We start from the raw sequence: 24,024 nt of genomic DNA, 5'->3' as shown, positions 1-24,024 counted from the left end.
GATGAGATAGTCATTCAAAAATGTTAATGTTTATTATTGCACACAGAGTGAGTCCATGCAACATATTGTGACTTGTTAAGCAAATGTTTCCTCCAGGAACTTATTTAGGCTTGTCATAAGGGGTTGAATACTCAGGCTCAAGACATTTCAGATTTTCATTTAATTTGTACATTTTTCCAAAAACATAATTCCACTTTGACATTAAAGGGGTATTGTGTGCAGGCCAGTGACCAAAACATCTCAATTTAATCCATTTAAAAATCCGGCTGTAAACAACAAAATGCGGAGAAAGTCAAGGGATGTGAACACTTTCTGAAGGCATTGATTCTTGAAGAATACAACCTATGCACTTGTTGAATTCAATTGTTTGTAAACAATGGCATTGTAAGCAAACAATTTATAGCTTCAAAACTGTCAGTCCTTGCATCTGGAGCACTGTCTATGCATTCAAGTGGGGTTATATTTTCCCATTCCTTGGCTGTATACCAAAATAAGTGGCAGCATGGATTTTGTAGGTTTCCAATTGCAGATTGTAGCTTTAAAAAAGTTGTAAGATGACTTTGTTAATATATTTGTTTTATCTATGTACATTTCTTGAGTAATTTTGAATTAAATCCACCATTCTCTAATATGTTTAAGAACCTTTGTTTAGCATTGATAAAGCATATTCGGAAATTGAACCTATTGCAAAGCAAAGTGTTCATCTCTCAAATGACACACAGTGATACTTCGCAATATCTTCTGATGGGCGTTTTACACCAAAAGCGACAAGCATTTTGGTCATGGAAGGTTAAAGGGACAATTCACCACTTTTTAACCAGAATACAGTATGCTGATAAAACTTAGAGAAGTGCCCCTTTAAAACATGTTTACAGAGTCATATGGATGTGTCCCAAATGCCTCTCTATATAGGTAACTGTCCTATGGGCCCTGGTCAAAAGTAGTGCAATACATAGGGAATAGCGTGCCACTTGGGACCCATCCATAGTGTTAACCTTCAGACTCAGGGAGACTATCAAGTCTAGCTACAAATAAATCCTGCATTGAGAAACAGCAGTAATAATTATAATACATGAGACTTGTAAAGACACTGTAGCCCAACCCATAGGATTTAATGAACCCACATGTCTATGGACAATACAGTTTCAGTCCATTTATCAGGTGCCCAACAAGGGCTGTAACATTCACAAAGGCCTAGATTACCTCACTTCACCGTTAACCAGTACACACAAGGCAGATCTTTGTTTTTATTTAAGCAATGTCAGTTGGTGACCAACTGCTCGTGTGTTCATCGTCACGAAACCACACCCACCCTACTCACGCTAGAAGTTCAGAATGAGAATGTACGGCTGCATGGGATTTATACTAATGCGAGTATGTGCAGCCAATGGCAATGTCCACGATAGGTATAATCCTGGGAGACCCTTGTGGATTTGATAGCTCTAACCCAGTTCTACCTCCGACACCTTAAAAACAACATTTATGAGGGAGTCGACTAGCGTGAATCTGATTGAATCTAGCCTGAAGTCTAGTTAGAGCATAATACAAAACACCATTCCAAAAGACTAACATATTCTTTGTTTCTTCATATTATTTCCAGTCAATATGACAGTGCCGGCACACGTTATGAGGACTTCAGTGCATTTACACCGGAAGTCATGTACCTGGTGTAAAATGGTTGGAGATGACAAGAAAAATAAGCTGTGAATAAGCTTCTAGAATTGAACTAGAACCATTTGGCAATTAACCATAAGGAAAAAATGTAACCGGTGTTGGTAATGTTTTCTAGGTACTTTTCAAACCAATTACAGACAGAAAACTGTGGATCTTGTTCAAATAAAAAAGAAAGGTATTAAATTGATCATATATTCAGTTCATAAGTTGGAAAGGTTACACCAAAATCTGGAGGGGAGTTTGTTTTGGGTGGGTAGTGATTTCATCAGGACCAATGGAATGGTCTAAAATGAGAAAACTCTGCCTACCAGGGGAACCGGTGTGGTGATACTGATGGTTTCTATGGTTAGATGGAGTAGCGCATTTTTGCTCAGCCTGACCTTAACCTAACTGTCCTAACATTTCACATTTTAGTAATTTAGCAGACGCTCTTATCCAAAGGCACTTACAGGAGCAATTCGAGTTAAGTGCCTTGCTCAAGGGCACGTCGGCAGATGTTTCACCTAGTCGCTCGGGGATTCAAACCACCGACCTTTCAGTTCCAGTGCCAACATTCTTAGCCACTAGGCTACCTGCCGCTAACCTGTAAAGTTTATTATCCTAACCTACTACTAACTATCCTAACGCAACCGTAGAAGCCATCAGTTCCGAGAAACCATTAGTGAACCACACTGGGCAATGCAAAACTAACTCGCCCATTGTTAATGGACATAAGTCACCTAGACAAACCCAGAACATGTATAATGCTGATAAAATATCAAATACATAAAGAAATATACATGTTTGCATCTACTGAGAATGACAAAGTTTGGAATGTAATGTTATTTTTGATGATAGAATGGAATGCAATGTTTTATACAAATAATTTGTTTGACAATTCAAATGTCATTTTCCCTAAGCTGGTGTGCATCTAAAGTTGCATGACATTTCGCATTCTGATTTTAAAGCCACGTTTATACCTTGCGCTAACATGCGGACACTGGAAGCATACAGTGGACGGATAAGAGACCAGTTTTAATACCATGTGTGTACACCACAAACCTTGATCAGATAGTGATCTGATCATCTTGATTGGATGACGCCCACATGTTATTGCAAGGTGTAACCAGGCCTTAAGAGGACTTGCATGTCCATTGAGTCAAAGACAAGTACTCATTAAGAGATGCCTAAAAGGTTTCTCAACAGCAGCTGTTTGGTTTGGTTTAAGAAACATCACTAATTCAAAAGGACAGAAAAAAGACATTACGATAATCAGTACAGCAGAAAAACCTGGCTAAAAGTTCATAAAATATACCATGAGAACGCCTTATTTCTACAAACATTGAATTATAGTGACATCTTTTCAGCTGCAGTTGTTGGAGAAAGTAACATCAGTGTTGTTGATGAAATGGCAAAGTTGAAAGGGGCGAGGTTATGCCTAAAATGGCTGCCGTTCACATAATTTTGGACATCACACATACTCTGTCATAGATGACCTGACGAGCACACACACATTCATAGATGCAGTGAACACATGCATTCTTTCTCACAGTCGTAGATTCACAGACATGTACACATAGTGCTCACACACACCTTTTCGAAGCGATGGATTGTAGGCTATTCTGGGGCTTAGCTACTGTTCCTGATCCTGGGCATGAGCTAGGGCTTTCTCGTCACTGGACGAGCACTCGAAGCGCTGTGAGGCGATGGCCGCTTGGAGGGACATGCTCTTCCTCACTACGTCCCCCCTCCTCCACAGAGTGATCTCCTAGAACAAGGCAACAAAACAGGGTAGCGTTAATGAGGCACCAAATGGACAAAAACAGAAGGAAACAGGGAGAGACTTCCTGAACTTGTCCAGTAAGAATGTTCAATATTACTTTTCTGTTGCGCTAATCAACACATCCCAGGTAACACACAACCAACTAATATATAGTGGTGTACACCTCATGTTACGATGCAGCATGGTGTGATACAGGTATGATAGGACCTCTATTTGGTTTCCTTTCGTTACATCCATTATACAAAAATCAATGAATTGTTACAGCCTTACTCTTACACAGCACCCATGCACAGAGTTGAAATGAGCAATGTGCCGACCTTGACTATTGAGATGTACCACAAATTAGACACCAATCAGACCAAATAGAACAACCGTGTAGAGCATTATGAACCAACACCTACCCATCTTCCATTCTGTCTCTACCACGGGTCTGGTGTTTGTACTGTCTCTACCGTGTGTCTGCATGTACCTGCTGTTTGAAGTAACGCCTCTCCTCCTCGTCTATGAGCACCAGATTGAGGTAGTACCGCACAGAGTACTTCTTGTTGATGTCCCTCATCGTAGGAGTCATCTCATAGCCAGCCAGAAAAAGTCGAATAGGGATGGACTCCCCTGAAAGAGACAAAACCCATATTATTAAAGTGATAGTTCACTGTAAAATCCAAAAATGTTGTTTAGGCGCTTTCTGTCCACATCCCATGCCCAGTGTGTAAATCCAGCCTTGTCAACTGTGCAGGTTGGTAGAAGGGGAAATCAGAGGACGGGGGTTCAATGGCTGGAATGAAGTGAATGGAAAATTATCAAAACACAGTTACATTCCAGCCATTACAATGAGCCCGTCCTCCGATTTCCCCTTCTACCAGCCTCCACTGGTTGTCAATGCCACTGACCTCTCACTGGTGCTCCATCCATAATCTCGTACTTGGCTATGGTGTCGTTCTCATGGTACACATTTGTGCCCGTGCCAGTCATCTCTCGCTTGATGATATTAATCTCCATGTGTCTGATCTTGATCCGTACCAACAGGAAGTAAATCTTCCCCACGATGACATCTTTTAGGTGGTACCTGCATTAAAATGACAGTTCTACGGTCTATGGACAAGGACAGACTGAAACCCAAACTGGTTTTGTTTAACTAGTCAGTTCAATCAAACGCTAATAAACAGTGCTGAAAGAAGTTGTCATAATAACAAGAACTACGACATTGTTTCACTCCCCTCAAACCGGTCAGTTTTTATATAGAATTGCGACAAAAGCTACTTCAAAATGTTCTATTATGTTCAGGTGGTTTTTCCCTCACAAATCATATGATTTATTATCATGGGAGTTTAGGGAAGATCAACCAGGGAGACTGAGGTTTCACTAAAGCTCTGCTATCTCGCCCGCCATTCCAAAACAGGAATATCACAAGTCTTCCAATCAATGTATATGATAAACCATGGTAATAGAGTCATACTTAGACTTGTTGTACTCAAACTCGATGTGCAGGCAGTCTTCGATTCCCACTTCCATCTTGATAGACGAGTTGAGTTCTGGGAACATACTGAGCGTGTGCACAACAATGTCCATTTCTTTACTGATGTCGTTCAGTCTCCGGCTTACAGTTACCCGCAGGAAGTAGCTGCAATATTTTAAAAAAAGAAAGAAAAAAAAGAGCCAGAATATCAACTAATCTATTGAGTAATAATACAGGATGCACAAAAAACAATTCAGAAGGTGTCCAATAACGCTGATAGGAGTCACATTCTCTCCATAAAGACCACAAATAGTTGGTGAGACATAGTAGAAATCAAGTGAAGTCTGAGCAATGATGCATATACAGTAATATCAAGGCAAAGACCAACAGACTTAAAGGGATACATCGGGATTTTGGCAATAAGGCCCTTTATCTGCATTCCCAGAGTCATATGAACTCGTAGATACCATTTTTATGTCTCTGTGTCCAGTATGAAGGAAGTTAAGAGATTGCTTCACGAGCCAATGCTAATTAGCATAAGCGCAGTGACTGGAAGTCATTGAATCCCGAAGGATCCCTTTAAAAACAGCTTTCATCCCATGGCCATAAGACTGTTGTTACATAGCTAACAACTACTGCTCCCCCTCACAACTACCCTGCTGCTAAAATGATTTGATGTATTACTACCACTATGCTGCTGTTCATTCATTCATTGCAATTACCATTAGTACCCATTTAATTATCCTGCTACGGTCACCATTACTCCTGTTTACACTAGTATATTACCATAGGTATGTATATATTCCTGCTACCAGTCACTTTTCAGCCCTGTTCACACTTATTTATTCTGCCATCAGTCACTTTTTCCTAATCCCCACCTACATATCTACCTCAAATACTGAAGTATCCCTGCACATTGTACATTTGAGAATAACTCAGACCCACAGACGCGGCCCGCTCCCAAGGACTGGCTCTCATTCTCTGTGGCCGAGTAGACATTTAAGCGTGTTAACCCTCGTAAGGCTGCCAGCCCAGACGGCATCCCTAGCCACATCCTCAGAGCATGCGCAGATCAGCTGGCTGGAGTGTTTACGGACATATTCAATCTCTCCCTATCCCAGTCTGCGGTCCCCACTTGCTTCAATATGTCCACAATTGTTCCTGTACCCAAAGGTAACTGAACTAAATGACTATCGCCCTGTTGCACTCATTTCTGTCACCATGAAGTGCTTTGAGAGGCTAGTTAAGGATCATATGCCCTCTACCTTACCGGACACCCTAGACCCACTTCAATTTGCACGCCACCCCAATAGATCTGCAGACGATGCAATCGCACTGCACACTGCCCTATCCCATCTGGACAAGAGGAATTCCTATGTAAGAATGCTGTTCATTGACTATAGCTCAGCCCTCAAAACCATAGTACCCTCCAAGCTCATCATTAAGCTTGGGACCCTGGGTCTGTACCCCTTCCTGTACAACTGGGTCCTGGATATCCTGACGGGTCGCCCCCAGGGGTGTAGATAGGAAACAAAACCATCCCGCTGATCCTCAACACAGGGGCCCCACAAGGGTGGTTGCTCAGCCCCCTCCTGTACTCCCTATTCACCCATTACTGGGCCGACTCTTTTCTCTGTATATATCAATGATGTTGCTCTTGCTGCGGGCGATTCCCTGATCCACCTCTACGCAGACGACACCATTCTGTATACTTCCGTCCCGTCCTTGGACACTGTGCTATCTAACCTCCAAACGAGCTTCAATGCCATACAACACTCCTTCCGTGGCCTCCAACTGCTCATAAACGCTAGTAAAACCAAATGCATGCTTTTCAACCGTTCCCTGCCTGCACCCGCACGCCCGACTAGCATCACCACCCTGGATGGTTCCGACCTAGAATATGTGGACATCTATAAGTACCTAGGTGTCTGGCTAGACTGTAAACTCTCCTTCCAGACTCATATCAAACATCTCCAATCTAAAATCAAATCTAGAGTCGGCTTTCTATTCCACAACAAAGCCTCCTTCACTCACGCCGCCAAACTTACCCTAGTAAAACTGACTATCCTACCGATCCTCGACTTCGGCGATGTCATCTGCAAAATGGCTTCCAATACTCTACTCAGCAAACTGGATGCAGTTTATCACAGTGCCATCCGTTTTGTCACTAAAGCACCTTATACCACCCACCACTGCGACTTGTATGCTCTAGTTGGCTGGCCCTCGCTACATATTCGTCGCCAGACCCACTGGCTCCAGGTCATCTACAAGTCCATGCTAGGTAAAGCTCCGCCTTATCTCAGTTCACTGGTCACGATGGCAACACCCACCCGTAGCACGCGCTCCAGCAGGTGCATCTCACTGATCATCCCTAAAGCCAACACCTCATTTGGCCGCCTTTCATTCCAGTTCTCTGCTGCCTGTGACTGGAACGAATTGCAAAAATCGCTGAAGTTGGAGACTTTTATCTCCCTCACCAACTTCAAACATCTGCTTTCTGAGCAACTAACCGATCGCTGCAGCTGTACATAGTCCATCGGTAAATAGCCCACCCAATTTTACCTACCTCTTTCCCATACTGTTTATATTTATTTACTTTTCTGCTCTTTTGCACACCAATATCTCTACCTGCACATGACCATCTGATCATTTATCACTCCAGTGTTAATCTGCAAAATTGTAATTATTCACCTACCTCCTCATGCCTTTTGCACACAATGTATATAGACTCTTTTTTTCTACTGTGTTATTGATTTGTTAATTGATTATTCCATGTGTAACTCTGTGTTGTTGTCTGTTCACACTGCTATGCTTTATCTTGGCCAGGTCGCAGTTGCAAATGAGAACCTGTTCTCAACTAGCCTACCTGGTTAAAAAAAATATATTTAAAAAACAGTGGTCACGCAAGCCTTGAACTCAATCATCAAGCTTGCAGACGACAACAGTGGTAGGCCTGATTACCAACAATGACGAGACAGCCTACAGGGAGGTGTATTCACACCACTTGACTTTTTCCAAATGTTGTTGTTACAGCCAGGATTTAAAATTGATTCATTTGAGATCGTGTCACTGATCTACGCACAATACCAAATAATGTCAATGTGGAATTTTGTTTGGAAATTTTTGAGAAATTAATTTTAAAAAATGAAAGCTGAAATGTCTTGAGTCAATAAGTATTCAACCCCTTTGTCATGGCAAGCCTAAATAAGTTCCGGAGTAAAAATGTGCTTAACATATCGAAAAATAAGTTGCATGGACTCATTCCATGTTCAAGGATAATGGTTGACATGATTTTTTGAATGACAACCACAGCTCTGTACCCCACACAATACAATTATCTGTAAGGTCCCTCAATAGAGTAGTGAATATCAAGTACAGATTCAACTACAAAAACCTAGGAGGTTTTTCAATGCCTCGCAAGGAAGGGCACCAATTGGTAAACGTGTCAAAATAAAAAAGCAGACGCTGAATATCCCTTTGAGCATTGTGAAGTTATTATTAGGCTTTGGATGGTGTATCAATACACTAAATCCAGGCTGCAACAAGAAATTGTAGATTCAGTCAAGGGGTTTGAATACTTTCTGAAGGCAATGTATATTTTTTCCATATAGATATTTTAATAGTGTGTTATATTGTAGCATTGTATTGATGATTGTTTTCTGCCCAGGGAATACAGATGAAAATGAGCCATCTAATTAAATCTGATGCAATGGATTGACAATGGTACATGGTCCCTGACAAATAAATAAAAAATATGCACTTCACTTAAGACAAATGCTTCTCTAGAGTTAACATATTTGATGCATATACAGCAGTTAAGAGACTGTAGATATGCACTGTACTGGATACATGGAAAGTGGCAACTCTCTAGACTAGGCTCTAGTCTAGTCTGTCTCTTTTTTCAGTTTCTATAAATTTTGTTTCTACTTCCTTACTTCTGTTTTTATTTGTCAAGGCAACAATTCTGTTTTGTTGAATGCAAAACTCTTAAAATGGCACTCTGGAGGTGAATCCATTCAGACCCAGGCATTTTTACCACAGACAATCAGCTTTACGATGCTTTAAATGGTTACATTTTACGAAATGGCCTAGAATCACATGCAATCCATTGACAATTACCTGTTACAAAAAACAACAACTAGAATGCACTATTATTAGGTGATAGAAATGTGGCTGAATCAGAATTAGTTCGGTAACATTCATAAATAAGTTGTTATTATGTTTTATTTACATAATAATGCTTGTGAGATATTTGTATGTTAGGATGTCTTCTTTTGGATAATACTGTTGGCAGTTTGCAGTTATCCCTTCTCTGCTAGGGCTTAGTCACTAGGGGCCCAGAGAGGGGAGAGGTCAGGCTCGTCTTCATATGTCAATGTATCTGTTAAACCATGTGAACCACTATGAAGAATATCAGAAGGGGAGGAGGACAGAATGGACGCTTATCTTCTTAGGGGAATGTGTCTAACTATCACATGTCCCCTCTGAGGTTGCCCTTATCTTGATCTAGTATATGACCTAAGAGGCTCACTGTCTCAGTGAGCTTGTCCAGGAGGAGGTGTATTTGAGATAGCAATTTTCAATTCTAGATACTCCTATATGCCATTGGATGAGGTAATGGCTTGGTACTATGTTGTACCAACAACGAGATAAGAACTTAGTTTAGGAAACCAAACTGAACTATAATTTATAGCTAATGCTATCTAGCTATGGGATACTCCTCTTTCAAGTAAAAGGTTCTTTGTGTAATGTTCCTAAGATCTGTTATTCGTCATGTGAGTTGAGATGGGTTTGTCTTGGCTATAAATGATACTAAGAACTGTTTTGTAAGCACTCTCGGAGAATTCATTTATAGACACTGAATTGATCTGAGAGTCACAGGGCTATGGTGAAGCTCATATAATTAAAGATGGACTTTATAATATGACTCTGACTTGTGTGTGGTTTGCTCTCCCATTATTTGGTAAACAGGAAATTTCCACGACAGAAATAACAATGAAATCGCATTTGGAACTCGGCCCCCCTGTTTTGAACACCACATTTTTAGTGTGTGTGTGTGGGGGGGGGGAATTAATATGTGTCACATATCAGTTTGCAAACAATTTTTAAATATATATAATTGAGTTAATAAAGCTGCATACAAACATGGTCTCTTTGTTTTCTTGAGTAAGGCAGCTCCAAAATGCTGGTGTTTCAGCCTTGCTTTGTGCTTTCTGTGGTGGTGGGGCAAGCCAGCAGAAAATAAGGAGCGTTAGGCCGTGATTGGCTCAGTGTTCTGTCACTCATGGGGACACTACGTCACCACCAAATCTAAGGGTAGACCTCAAATTCGAGTCCCTTGGGTGCTGCCATAGAGTTACATTAGAAGTGCCCATCCAAGAAGGCTCAAGGTCATTGGCCACAGATAAATATATGTCAAATCACTCGTAGCTTTGATTGGACTGATCATGTCAACATCATACTTTCAAAATCTTAGCTAGCAAGCTAGCATTCATAATCATGAATCAAGTCAACAATCTACTGGCAAATACTTTTCAATCCTTATCATATGAAGAGAAATTATAGATAAAACTTATCAGTGCTAATCAGCCATTGGACAAACATTACACAACAAGTTGGAAATCACAAATTCAACAATGAGTGGTGTGGAAGGAATCAGTGACAGTGGCTGTGTGGTCACAAATCTGGGATTAAGGGGCTATTTTCCATGTTTAAAATGATAAACATTCAAGCTAGGCCATGCTATCAATGCAGCATGATTTGTGCCACGCTCAAAACAACTTAACTCGGAACTGCAAAAACTTGACTTCAGTGAGTTCAAGACAACTGGGAAGTCGGGAACAAAACGAGCTCCGACTGGGAAAATACATTTTGAACTGTCATCAAACTCCGGTCTCTTTCTAGAGTTACGACCTGAAGATCAATGAGGTCATCATGATTCAACCTTGTTTTTCCCCCCCAAGAGTTCTCAGTTGTTTTGAAAGCACCATAAATCCAGAGAAGAGAGAATTCCTGACTTTGATGACATAATTTGCACACAAAGGACTGCCGCGCCAACTTCCTGTGAGCACAGCACAACAGGGGAGTTCAAAAATGTATTGTATGCTGCTGCATAAATTATGTAATATGCTAGGGAGATATATATACTGTAGCAAAGAAAGTAGTACTAAGTGTATGTTGTGTAGTAAGACTAATAATTTGATCTATTTACCCCTCTTAATTTCACCTACATGTGGTGCACATGTAGCCTATAACCTGTTTTAGAGAAATGTAATCATTGAATATTGTAAGAGCTTATATGCCCACTTTATTTATCCTACGGTTCTGACTTGGTGTACAGGGAGAACACTAAGAACGACCCATGTTCTGGATTCTGTCGCTGTACATTTCAAAAGTGATAAACAAATGGCTATATTGACTACATCCATCCTAGCTCCTTCATTACTGTCTTAATCGAAATTACGGATTGCCTCTTATCCGCTTGTCGTCCCCTTATGCTATAGTTTGTACATCTCTATTGTCAGTAGAAACCACATTTGTTTAGGCAAGTCAGCCATATCACCTGTTTTTTAAAAAGCAGTAAATGAGGCTGGATGAACTGTTTCGCTGCCAGACAAGGCTCCACTGATGACCAGGTGTAGCAGTGGTAAGATGTTGAGACTGCTGTATGTAGGCACCATTTGTCACCCTTATAGTGCAATTAATGTATTGTTTAGTGATGTGTTGGGGCTTTGCTGGCATGCATCCCACTTTTATTATTTTTTGCCCCACCAAGATTTACATGCTAAAATCGCCAATGTTTGTAACAGTCCTATTGTGCTGTGAAAATGTTTAATGCATGGTTTGTTTAGTCTTGCCAGATGCTTACCGTAATTTGACATTCTGGCCCGTGTAGGCCTCGTATGGTTTCTCCACATTTGTGAACTCAAAGTCGAAGGTCCGGGACTGCGTTAGCTCTCCCGGTTGGGCCAAGTCTTTAACCAGAGACACAAACTCATAGTTGTTTCCCCTGTTGTAGTACAGCTCTGAAAAGAGAGAAATGGTTGTTGGTATCACCAGTTTACAGATTACTTTCTAATCTATCCCTTTAAAAGGCATTACAAGTACTATAGAGAGATATTCAAGGTAATGCAACAAAATTACAACTGGTTACTGCATCTTACAAGGGTGTAAAAAAATGTACATTTTATTAGTCACAAACACATTTTTAGCAGATGTTATTGCGGGTGTAGCAAAATACTTATCTAACAAGTTATCTAGTAGTATCTAACAATTCACAACAATACAGACAAATCTAAAAGTAAAAGCTCAGTCCGATGATGCTGTGACATACCGCCCCAGACCAAATCAATCCCGCTCTAGAGTACAGTTCTCGGTGTAACGCTCATTCCTTCGACGATAAACGCGAATCCGACCATCACCCCTGGTGAGACAAAACCACGACTCGTCAGTGAAGAGCACTTTTGCCAGTCCTGTGTTCCACAGGTATGATGTTCAGATGTACCGATCCTGTGCAGGTGTTGTTACACATGGTCCGTGGTTCACGCGGATTGTTACACGTGGTTCGTGCAGATGAGCAGGGACCCTGGGCATCTTTCTTTTGGTGTTTTTCAGAGTCAGTAGAAAGGCCTCTTTAGTGTCCTAAGTTTTCACAACTGTGACCTTAATTGCCTATTGTAAGCTGTTAATGTCTTAATGACCGTTCCACAGGTGCATGTTCATTAATTGTTTATGGGTCATTGAACAAGCATGGGAAAAAGTGTTTAAACCCTTTACAATGAAGATTTTTACAAATTATCTTTGAAATACAGGGTCCTGAAAAAGGGATGTTTCTTTTTTTGCTGAGTTTAGTTGGTTTAGCCAAGGAATAAGACAGGAACCTTCCCGCTAGCCATGATTGGCTGAGATAGTGGATGGGCTGGACATGCCGGGAGATGAGTTTGGATTGGTCTGCCTCGCCGTTTTTGAAAGATATAACATTAGCCATCGAGAACTACAAAAGTTGCAACTTCTCAACAACATTGATGCCCTGAATTTAACAGGCGTTGTCGACAGATCAGTTGGAAAAAATTATGGGCTACGTTCTGCACACGCCACGGTCAGTGTGAACCAGAGTGACTTAAACAACACTGGCCAAACAAGATGTAGCCACAAACAAAACAGAGTTAAATAGTTCCAGTCTGACGTGAAGCATCCATCCATGTATACGGGTAAGAGTCAAGCTATAGTTTCAGATATAAGTAACTCATTTTGTCAGAATGTCATTCACATTGTAAATTAAAGCGTACTATTAGCTAGCTGGCTCACTAGTTAATGTTACGTGTATGATCTGTGTAGTAATATTATTTGAATCAGAAACCCATTTGTATTACTAGTTATAGCCTAATGTTAGCTAGCTAAAATTTAATCTAATTTGTTAGCTTTAGCTACCTGCAGATTCATACTACAGCTATGATAATGTTTGCATTGGTGGTAGTAGTAGGAGTTGGGATTATGCCGGTCCATTGTTAGCTAGCTACATGTCTAAACTAAAGACTCCACTTCGGCCAGATTAATACATGACCCATCAAATTAACCAGGTGTGTCTGGGGGTGATTACGGCCATCTATTGTATTTCATGAACATGTGTACATGTCTAGAGAATAGTGACCCATTCACTAAGCTAGATGTGGCTTGGGGGGTGGTTATAGCATTTCCTTCACATGACCCATCAATTTAGTCAAGTGTCGGGTAAGCGTCTTCTAATAATGACAAAAATATTGTATCTGGACACTTTCTGTTTTTGATATTGCTACCATGCAAGTAACTACTTCACTGTACTGTTTACATCTTCTGTATCCTGTGCATGTAACAAATAAACTTCAATTTGATTTGATATAGGGTGTGTTTTCCACATGGCCTCGCATGTGAATACTTAAAGAGATGGGTAGGGCTAAAGCTTAAGAGGGTGTGAACAATGCTGAATGGGTGTCGACAAAGAGCTCTCCAGTAAGTGTACCAAAACATCCAAGGGCCTTTTTCTCAAAAGTGGAATTTATCAACTTTCAAAGCAGAATTTCTTTCTCGTTGTTCCGCAACTGCAGTGTATGATATAAGATTATCTAGCTCCGAGTCACTACTTTTAGCCAATGTAAAAATTAAAAATAAACATTAAAATGTTGCTACACAAGACCGAATCGAGGTAGTGGACACATATGTGGTTTCCAGTTTGCATAAAGTTCAGTGAGGGCCGTCGTGATTTTGGCTTGAGGGGGAATATACACAGCTGTGACGATAACCGAAGATGATTATCTTGGGAGGTAATGGGGTCGGCATTTGGTTGTGAGGTATTCTAGGTCGGGTGGACAAAAAGACTTGAGGTTCTGTATGTTATCACAATCACACCATGAGTAGTTAATGAAACATTACACCACCAGAGAGTTCTTTATTCCTGTCGGTGCGATACTGATAACGTTTATTACAATGTAGGCCTAACTGTAAAGGGCATGATACAGACCAAGTGTAACTGACAGGTGAAGTTAGTCTCATGATTTTCATATCTTAACTTCTGACTGGTTAAGTTAGCCTCATGATTCTCACACTTTTTACCAGGTAGAATATACTGCAGGAGAGTTTCTGTGGCACAATGGGTCTTCTGTTGATCACTTCCAGTATATCACACAGCCCACCACAGGTCAAAACGCTTTAACCATGCAGTGCAGTGAATGAGCATGGCATGGCTACGTGTTGCGTCACTGTTCAATCAATGGACACAAATAGCTAATTTGATCAGCCTGGCAATTAATTAGGATTACAATATCATTAATAGAGACGTGTTAATGTTTTGCACCATGGATAATTGTGTAGCTTATTTAGTTATTTGGGCAGTGACAACACAAAGATGGGTCTGTGTCACACTTACCAATTTTCCCAATAAACTGGATTTTGATGCCTTGATGCTCGAGTCTTTTCCCTGGATTCTTCAGTGTTACGTTGACTTTTCCAGATACTGTATCGCCATCATAAAACAGAAAATATTGGTCCTTTTTCCCATCTTCGGTCTTATGTTCGGCTTTCTTTCTTGTCTCAGCGTCATTCAAAACTATATCGATTTGTGCACTTTGACCAAAACTAAAAAAGCTCATCACTGCACCTTGTTTCAGAGCCTTTGTAGATGCTGCATGTACAACAACAATCCTACGTTACTGTATTTCAAATCCTTGCTACAGTAACGAGTGATTTCTTCCGAAATTTAGTTTGTGCTGTACTATGCCACTACCTAAACTAAATAGGGCAACTGTTGATGAAGCAATGTCCAATGTTGAGCTTCCTCTTTAAATGCGCATGCGTGTAAATGCTGGGTGCGTTAGAAAAACAGATATTCAACAGATAGAAAAGAGAGTGCCATAAAAGTATGATATTCTAAATAAATGAAACAAGATAGATATGTCAACTTCAGCCAAAGCTGTCAGTAGAGACCGAAGTATGTCCAATGTTGAGCTTCCTCTTTAAATGCGCATGCGTGTAAATGCAGGGTGCGTTAGAAAAACAGATATTCAACAGATAGAAAAGAGAGTGCCAGAAAAGTATGATATTCTAAATAAATGAAACAAGATAGATATGTCAGCTTCAGCCAAAGCTGTCAGTAGAGACCGAAGTAGTGACACATCCCACTACCTCGTTTTTTCTGGTTCAAATAATCATATACTGGTTCATATACAGTCAACGCACTTAGTAGACAAGTCCCCGCTGCCTTCGAGAGAGCCTCCCCTTAAGTAGAACGGAATCAATGATAAATGGCCTGAGTGGGACATTTTTAATTTATCCAATATCTTTGCTGGCAACGTCAGATTCTGCGCGATTTCAACCCAACATTTCTGGTGCGAAAAAAACCCGCTGGTGACGTAAACAAGTGATCAGCGCCGCGCCTGCAGATTTGGGTCACAGATTTTTTATAACTAATTCAAGATAGACCACAGCCTGTCGTTTCCAATGGGAACATATGGGCAGAGCCAAATACGAGCGAGCGAGGTCCTATTGGCCCGTTCTAGCATACATTTGCATATTTCTGTTAGGGAACGCATACTGTGAAATGCACTTGTGCAATAACCCAATCAACTTTGCACTCCTAAACAACGCGGTTTTTAAATACTTTTACGAAGGCTAAAGTCTACAAAACGTAGTCCACTCAGTTCATAACATATTCTAGTTTTGGGAACATAAAACTGTATTGAGATCAAATGTTTCATAAGTGCGTTGACTGTATATGAACCAGTACATGACTATTTGAAACAGAAAAAATGAGGAAGTGGGATGTTACTTCTTCGGTCTCTGCTGACAGCTTTGGCTGAAGCTACATATCTATCTTGTTTCAATTTGCAGAATGAAGGCCAAAATCTCCTTCCACCTTCTCCCAAAATCAAATCAAATTGTATTTGTCACATGCGCCGAATACAACAGTTCTAGACCTTACAGTGAAATGCTTACTTACAATCCCTTAACTAACAATGCAGTTTTAAGAAAATGCAAAAAAGTAAGAATAACAAGTAAAATAAAAGAATAACAAATAATTAAACAATAGAGAGGCCATATACATTGGGTACTGGTACAGAGTCAATGTGCGGGGGCACTGAGTTATTAAAGTGACTATGCATAGATAATAACAGAGAGTAGCAGCAGCGTAGAAGAGGGTGGGGGCAATGCAAATAGTCTGGGTAGCCATTTGATTAGCTGTTCAGGACTCTTATGGCTTGGGGGTAAAAACTGTTTAGAAGCCTATTGGACCTAGACTTGGCGCTCCGGTACCGCTTGCCGAGTGGTAGCAGAGAGAACCGTCTATGACTAGGGTGGCTGGAGTCTTTGACAATTTTTAGGGCCAACCTCTGACGCAGCCTGGTATAGAGGTCCTGGATGGCAGGAAGCTTGGCCCGGGGATGTACTGGGCCGTACACACTACCATCTGCTCTCGATGGTGCAGCTGTAAAAACTTCTGAGAATCTGAGGACCCATGCCAAATCTTTTCAGTCTCCGGAGTGGGAATAGGTTTTGTTGTGACCTCTTCACGACAGTCTTGGTGTGCTTGGACCATGTTAGTTTGTTGGTGATGTGGACGTCAAGGAACTTGAAGCTCTCAACCTGCTCCACTACAGCCCCGTCGATGAGAATGGGGGCGTGCTCGGCCCTTTTCCTGTAGTCCACAATCATCTCTTTTGTCTTGATCACGTTGAGGGAGAGGTTGTTGTCCAGGCACCACACAGTCAGGTCTCTGACCTCCTCCCTATAGGCTGCCTCATCATTGTCGGTGATCAGGCTACCACTGTTGTGTCATCAGCAAACTTAATGATGATGTTGGAGTCGTGCCTGGCCGAGCAGTCATGGGTGAACAAGGAGTACAGGAGGGGAATGAGCACGCAACCCTGAGGGGCCACCGTGTTGAAGATCAGCATGGCGGATGTGTTGTTACCTACCCTTACCGCCTGGGGTCAGCCTGTCAGAAAGTCCAGGATCCAGTTGCAGAGGGAGGTATTTAGTCCCAGGGTCCTTAGCTTAGTGATGAGCTTTGAGGGCACTATGGTGTTGAACGCTGAGCTGTAGTCAATGAATAGCATTCTCACGTAGGTGTTCCTTTTGTCCAGGTGTGAAAGGGCAGTGTGGAGTGCACTAGAGATTGCATCATCCGTGGATCTGTTGGGCGGTATGCAAATTGGAGTGGGTCTAGGGTTTCTGGGATAATGGTGTTGATGTGAGCCCTTACCAGCCTTTCAAAGCATTTCATGGCTACAGACGGGTCGATAGTCATTTAGGCAGGTTATCTTAGTGTTTTTGGGCACAGGCACTATGGTGGTCTGCTTGAAACATGTTGGTATTACAGACTCAGACAGAGAGAGGTTGAAAATGTCAGTGAAGACACTTGCCAGTTGGTCAATGCATGCTCGGAGTACACGTCCTGGTAATCCATCTGTGAATGTTGACCTGTTTAAAGGTCTTGCTCACATCGGCTGCGGAGAGCATGATCACACAGTCCTCGGGAACAGCTGATGTTCTCATGCATGTTTCAGTGTTACCTGTCTCAAAGCGAGCATAGAAGTTATTTAGCTTGTCTAGTAGGCTCGTGTCACTGGGCAGCTCTCTTGATCTTAGTTCTGTATTGACGCTTTGCCTGTTTGATGGTTTGTCAGAGGGCATAGCGGTATTTCTTATAAGTTTCTAGGTTAGCGTCCCACTCCTTGAACGCGGCAGCTCTAGCTTTTAGCTCATTGGAAATGTTGCATGGCTTCTGGTTGGGGCATGTATGTACAGTCACTGTGGCGACGACGTCATCAATGCACTTATTGATGAAGCCAGTGACTGATGTGGTGTACTCTTCAATGCCAGCAAAATAATCCCGGAACATATTCCAGTCTGTGCTCGCAAAACAGTCCTGTAGTTTAGCATCTGCTTAATCTGATCACTTTTTTATAGACCGAGTCACTGGTGCATCCTGCTTTAATTTTTGTTTGTAAGCAGGAATCAGGAGGATAGAATTATGGTCAGATTTGCCAAATGGAGGGTGAGAGTTTTGTATGCATCTCTGTGTGTGGAGTAAAGGTGGTCTAGAGTTTTTTTCACTCTGGTTTCACATTTAACTTGCTGATAGAAATGAGGTAAAACTGATTTATGTTTTCTTGCATTAAATTCCCCGGCCACTAGGAGCGTCGCCTCTGGATGAGCGTTTTTCTGTTTGCTTATGGTGGAATACAGCTCATTGAGTGAGATTTTAGTGCCAGCCTCGGTCTGTGGTGGTATGTAGACAGCTAAAATAGAGATAGTTTGGTCTACAGCTTATCATGAGATACTCCACCTCAAGCGAGCAAACCTAGGGACTTCCTTAGATATCTTGCACCAGCTGTTGTTTACAAAAATACATCGGCCCCACCATTTGTCTTACCAGACAAAGGTGTATGTTATTAATGTTGTCGTTCATCCACTATTTCACAGCCTTTAATGTCCCGTTGGTAGGGTATATACGTGCTTTCAGTTCGTCCCATTTATTTTCCAGCGATTGAACATTGGCTAACAGTACGGATGGCAAAGGCAGATTAGCCACTCATCGCCTGATCCTCACAAGGCACCGCGATCTCTTTCCGAGAAATCTCAGTTTCTTTCTCCAGCGAATGACGGGGATGAGGGCCTGTTCGGGTGTTTGAAGTATATCCTTCACGTCCGACTCATTAAAGAAAAATTCTTCGTACAATTCTATGTGAGTAATCACTGTTCTGATGTCCAGAAGCTCTTTTTGGTCATAAGAGACGGTAGAAACAACATTAGATACAAAATAAGTTACAAACAATGCAAAATATCTAAAAAAAAAAACAGCACAGTTGGTTAAGAGCCCATATTTGGTAGTGAGTGGAAATGTCAAGCAGATGCAACATATTTATACATCCAGTGAAATATATGTCTCATTCTTATATCGGTTGTTGGGTCGTCACTAGTTACATATGTTTTGTGGCAACGGAAAAACATAATCTAGCAACTTTTAGCGACAATTCAAGGAACCAAGGAAAAATATTTTGTAATGTCAAGTCAGTAACTTGCTAAAGAGTTGAAATGTGTTCATTGTTGGTGTTTTTGTGCAAGGGTGGGATTTTGAATTCACTGAAACTGGATACTGCCATTGTCATAAAAAATGGATCCGAGGAATTGAAAATGTTGTTACCCTATGTGACTGAACCTGAGGTGTCCACTGATGTCCACAAGAACTGATCGCACATCACAAGTAAGAACTGTTTTATGAAGAGTGTAACTTGCAAATTGCATCGTCTTTTCTGGTTAGCTGACCTTAACCTCATGTACTTGTTTGACACAAGTAGCATACCCCTTTAAAGCTGGAATCCTTAATGGTGAAACAGCCACGTCCATTTGGGAAATTACAACAACAAAGAAGTTACTGCAAACAACAAAACACTGTTTTTTCCCTCGGACATTATTGCATGAGTGATAGAAAAGCACAAAATGTACAGTTTCGTCCATAAAACAAAACAGTGCTGCGGGCAGCTGAGTGAAAATGGAGGAAAACTAAACTTCCTGGGGTCCTATCATCCGTTCACTCCCGCTCCTCACCCTTATTTCCCTCTGTATCCACAGCTAAAGCTACTTTCTACCACTCTAAATTTCAAGCTTCTGCCTCTAAACCTAGGAAACAATCTTCCACCTTCTCCTCCCTCCTTAATCCTCCACCCCCTCCCTCCCTGTGGGCGACTTTGAAAACAAGTTGTCATCTTTCTCCTTTCTCTCTCCAGATGACATCCTGCGACTAGTGAGGTCTGGCCACCCGGTAACCTGCCCACTCGACCCCATGCCCTCCTCCCTTCTCCAGACTATCTCTGGAGACTTCCTCACTAACATCATTAACTCATCCCTAACCACTGGCTGCGTCCCCTCTGACTTATAAATGGCTGGAGTTTCTCCCCTCCTCAAGAAACCAAAACTCTACTCATCTGACGTCAAACTATAGACCTGTATCCTTTATTTTCTTTCCAAAACACTTGAGTGTGCTATCTCTGCTCAACTTTCTCGTTATCTCTCTCAGAACGATCTTCTTGACCCTAACCACTCAGGCTTCAAGACGGGTCACTCAACCGAGACTGCTCTTCTCTGTGTCACGGAGGCTCTCCACACTGCCAAAGCTGACTTTCTCTCCTCTGTTCTCATCCTCCTAGATCTTTGACACTGTGAAATATCAGATCCTCATCTCCACCCTCTCAGGGCTGGACGTCTCAGGCACTGCACACTCTTGGATTGCATCCTGCCTGGCAGGCAGGCAGCCTACCAGGTGACGTGGAGAGGATCTGTGTCTACACCATGTACTCTCACTGCTGGTGTCCCCCAGGGCTCCTGTTCTAGGCTTTCTTCACTCTATACACCAAGTCACTCGACTCCGTCATATCCTCACATGTTTAAATGCTACACTCAACCCGATCACTCTGTTCTGCCACCTCAGGTCTCTTGGCCCTCCCACCCATACGGGAGGGCAGCTCCCGCTCAGCCCAGTCCAAGCTCTTCTCTGTTCTGGCACCCCAATGGTGGAACCAGCTTCTCCCTGCTCATCTTCCCGAAAATATCTGAAACCCTTCAAACAGTATCTTAAATAATCCTCCTCCTCAACTTGAATGTACTTTCTATGCCTGTGATATGTAGTTGTCCCACTTAGCGATCTTACGGTGAATGCACTAACTGTAAAGCGTTCTGGAAAATAGTTCAATGCTAAATAACTAAAATGTAAATCTAGTGGCCGAAGGAAAATAAACAGACTGAAAATGAGTAGAAGTGACACTACTATGCTACTATGACTGGATTGTGATATGATTCAAATGTATCAATACCATCTTCTTGAAAATGACTGTGCCTTCCTAAATGTTATTAATGGCCAATGTAACCCTGGAAATACACTGCCGTTCAAAGTTTGGGGTCACTTAGAAATGTCCTTGTTTTTGAAAGAAAAGCACATTTTCTTGTCCATTAAAATAACATCAAATTGATCAGAAATGCATTGTAGACATTGCTAATGTTATAAACGACTATTGTAGCTGGAAACGGCAGATTATTTATGGAATATCTACATTGGCGTACAGAGGCCCATTATCAGCAACCATCACTATTGTGTTCCAATGGCATGTTGTTTTAGCTAATTCAAGTTTATAATTTTAAAAGGCTAAGTGATCATTAGAAAACCCTTTTGCAATTATGTTAGCACAGCTGAAAACTGTTATTCTGATTAAAGAAGCAATAGAACTGGCCTTCTTTAGACTAGATGGGTATCTGGAGCATCAGCATTTGTGGGTTTGATTACAGGCTCAAACTGGCCAGAAACAAATAACTTTCTTCTGAAACTCGTCAGTCTATTCTTGTTTTGAGAAATTAAGGATATTCCATGCGAGAAATTGCCAAGAAACTGAAGATCTCATACAACGCTGTGTACTACTCCCTTCACAGAACAGCGCAAATTGGCTCTAACAAGAATAGAAAGAGGAGTGGGAAGCCCCGCTGCATAACTGAGCAAGAGGACAAGCACATTTGAGTGTCTAGTTTGAGCAACAGAAGCCTCACAAGTCCTCTACTGGCAGCTTCATTAAATAGTACCCCCAAAACACCCGTCTCAACATCAACAGTGAAGAGGCGACTCCGGGATGCTGGCCTTCTAGGCAGAGTTGCAAAGAAAAAGCCATATCTCAGACTGGCCAATAAAAATAAAAGATTAAGATAGGCAAAATAGCACAGACACTGGACAGAGGAAGATTGGAAAAGTGTTATGGACAGACGAATCTTAGTTGAGGTGTTCGGATCACAAAGAACATTCGTGAGATGCAGAAAAAATGAAAAGATGCTGGAAAGTGATTGACGCCATCTGTTAAGCACGGTTGAGGCAATGTGGTGGTCTGGGGGTGCTTTGGTGGTGGTAAAGTGGGGGATTTGTACAGTGTAAAAGGGATCTTGAAGAAGGAAGGATATCACTCCATTTTGCAACGCCATGCCATACCCTGTGGACAGCGCTTAATTGGAGCCAATTTCCTCCTACAACAGGAGGAAATTGACCCAAAGCACAGCTCCAAACTATGCAATAACTATTTAGGAAAGAAGCGGTCAGCTGGTATTCTGTCTATAATGGAGTGGCCAACACAGTCACCGGATCTCAACCCTATTGAACTGTTGTGGGAGTAGCTTGACCGTAAGGTACGTAAGAAGTGCCCATCAAGCAATCCAATTTGTGGGAGGTGCTTCAGGAAGCGTGGGGTGAAATCTCTTCAGATTACCTCAACAGATTACCTTTGACGAAAGCAACGTTTGAAGGACACAATTATTACTTCAATGAAAAATCATTATTTATAACCTTGTCAATGTCTTGCAAAATGAATTGGAAATATAGTCAACTAATTTCATGTATATTTTCATGGAAAACAAGGACATTTCTAAGTGATCCCAAACCTTTGAACGGTAGTGTCAATATACTTGGGATTCCTATTCAATTCATAGGACTGTCTAATCCTATTTCTAATCCTATTTTCTGTCTAATCCTCCCGAATGGCGCAGCGCTCTATAGCACTGCATCTCAGTGCTAGAGGTGTCACTACAGACCCTGGTTCAATTCCAGGCTGTATCACAACCGGCTGTGATTGGGAGTCGCATAGGGCGGCCCAGCGTCGTTAGGGTTTGGCCGGGGTAGGCCGTCATTGTAAATAAGAATTTGTTCTTAATTGACTTGCCTAGTTAAATAAATAAAATAAAACAATTCCCACACCTAAATTCAGCTTGCCAAAGTCACAATGTAAAGTTTTTCCCAATAAACCTGTCACTGTCAGAAAGAGTGTAAAGAGTGTAATGATGAATCCTGCCTATCAATGTTTGTAGGAGTTTGTCAAATGGAAGGGCTCGCTGTTCTTCCGTTTCGTTGCCGTGCTAGTGGATCCTGACCCTATTATCGCTAGGTAAGTGATGATCATTCATCAGTCACCAGTTCCAATAAAGAAATAACCTAATTAACTGAGGGAACTGTTAAATCAATCCCATCCCCGGTTCAACTCCTGCTCCAGAAGAACCCAGTGAGATTCTCGCAGCACTTCATCGAGTGCATCTTCCACTTCAACTACTATGAGAAATACAAGACCTACAACTAATTCCCTCAAAAGACCAGGTATGATTATGCTCCTATTTTGGGTTTAAAGGAGTTTCATACTTGGTACCAATTGCTTTCTACAAGGAAGGTAATAAGGACTATTTGAAGTCTGTGATTTTCAACCTGCACGCTGTCTTTGGGATATTGCTGACCAGCCCTTCATGGTTAGATGGTCAGAGATTTGTGCAGTGAAAATGTTTTATATTCAGTGTATGAGCAGTATAAATGGGTTGGTTGCTCAAGAAGCCAGTGTTTGGAGGATATATTGGCACGGGTGTTGTTAAGCTGAGACAAAGTTGATATATACTCCAAACACCGGCTTCGAGGGCATTATCACTTTTATACAACGGGTTACCAACATATTCAAATAATGATTGACGTATTTTCATTAAAATTATTTTGATTATTTTATTCATACTATTTCATCCTTCCACAAGATATAGTCCAGACACAAATCTAGGGTTGCTATCCAAGCCGGCTGGTCATTTGTTCTATTGGTTC

At 41.6% G+C, this 24,024-nt stretch overlaps 1 protein-coding gene across 1 annotated transcript; it reads right to left on the bottom strand.

Annotated features, from left to right (window-relative positions):
* Window positions 1-1,086: 1,086 nt before the first annotated feature.
* Window positions 1,087-15,745, bottom strand: LOC112245047 (vacuolar protein sorting-associated protein 26B-like). The gene is made up of 6 exons (XM_024412992.2): window positions 14,794-15,745; window positions 11,761-11,917; window positions 4,893-5,057; window positions 4,327-4,502; window positions 3,906-4,048; window positions 1,087-3,421 (listed from the first exon to the last, which is right to left on the bottom strand). The coding sequence occupies exons 1-6, from the start codon at window positions 15,014-15,016 to the stop codon at window positions 3,287-3,289; spliced, it is 999 nt and encodes a 332-aa protein (XP_024268760.1). The 5' UTR covers window positions 15,017-15,745; the 3' UTR covers window positions 1,087-3,286.
* Window positions 15,746-24,024: the final 8,279 nt, after the last annotated feature.

Source organism: Oncorhynchus tshawytscha, linkage group LG09 (genome assembly GCF_018296145.1).
Source record: "Oncorhynchus tshawytscha isolate Ot180627B linkage group LG09, Otsh_v2.0, whole genome shotgun sequence".
NCBI classification, from domain to species: domain Eukaryota; kingdom Metazoa; phylum Chordata; class Actinopteri; order Salmoniformes; family Salmonidae; genus Oncorhynchus; species Oncorhynchus tshawytscha.
Note: the sequence above shows the minus strand (reverse complement) of the source record. Positions and strands in the feature narration are given on the sequence as shown.

What these genes read in the sequence shown, in the direction of transcription:
- LOC112245047 (XM_024412992.2), bottom strand. Translation starts at nt 15,016, where the DNA reads ATGAGCTTTTTTAGTTTTGGTCAAAGTGCACAAATCGATATAGTTTTG. An exon ending in CCAGTTTATTGGGAAAATTG is followed by an intron (nt 11,918 to 14,793) that starts GTAAGTGTGACA and finishes CTCTCTTTTCAG; the next exon opens with AGCTGTACTACAACAGGGGA. An exon ending in GGCGTTACTTCAAACAGCAG is followed by an intron (nt 3,422 to 3,905) that starts GTACATGCAGAC and finishes GCCTTGTTCTAG; the next exon opens with GAGATCACTCTGTGGAGGAG.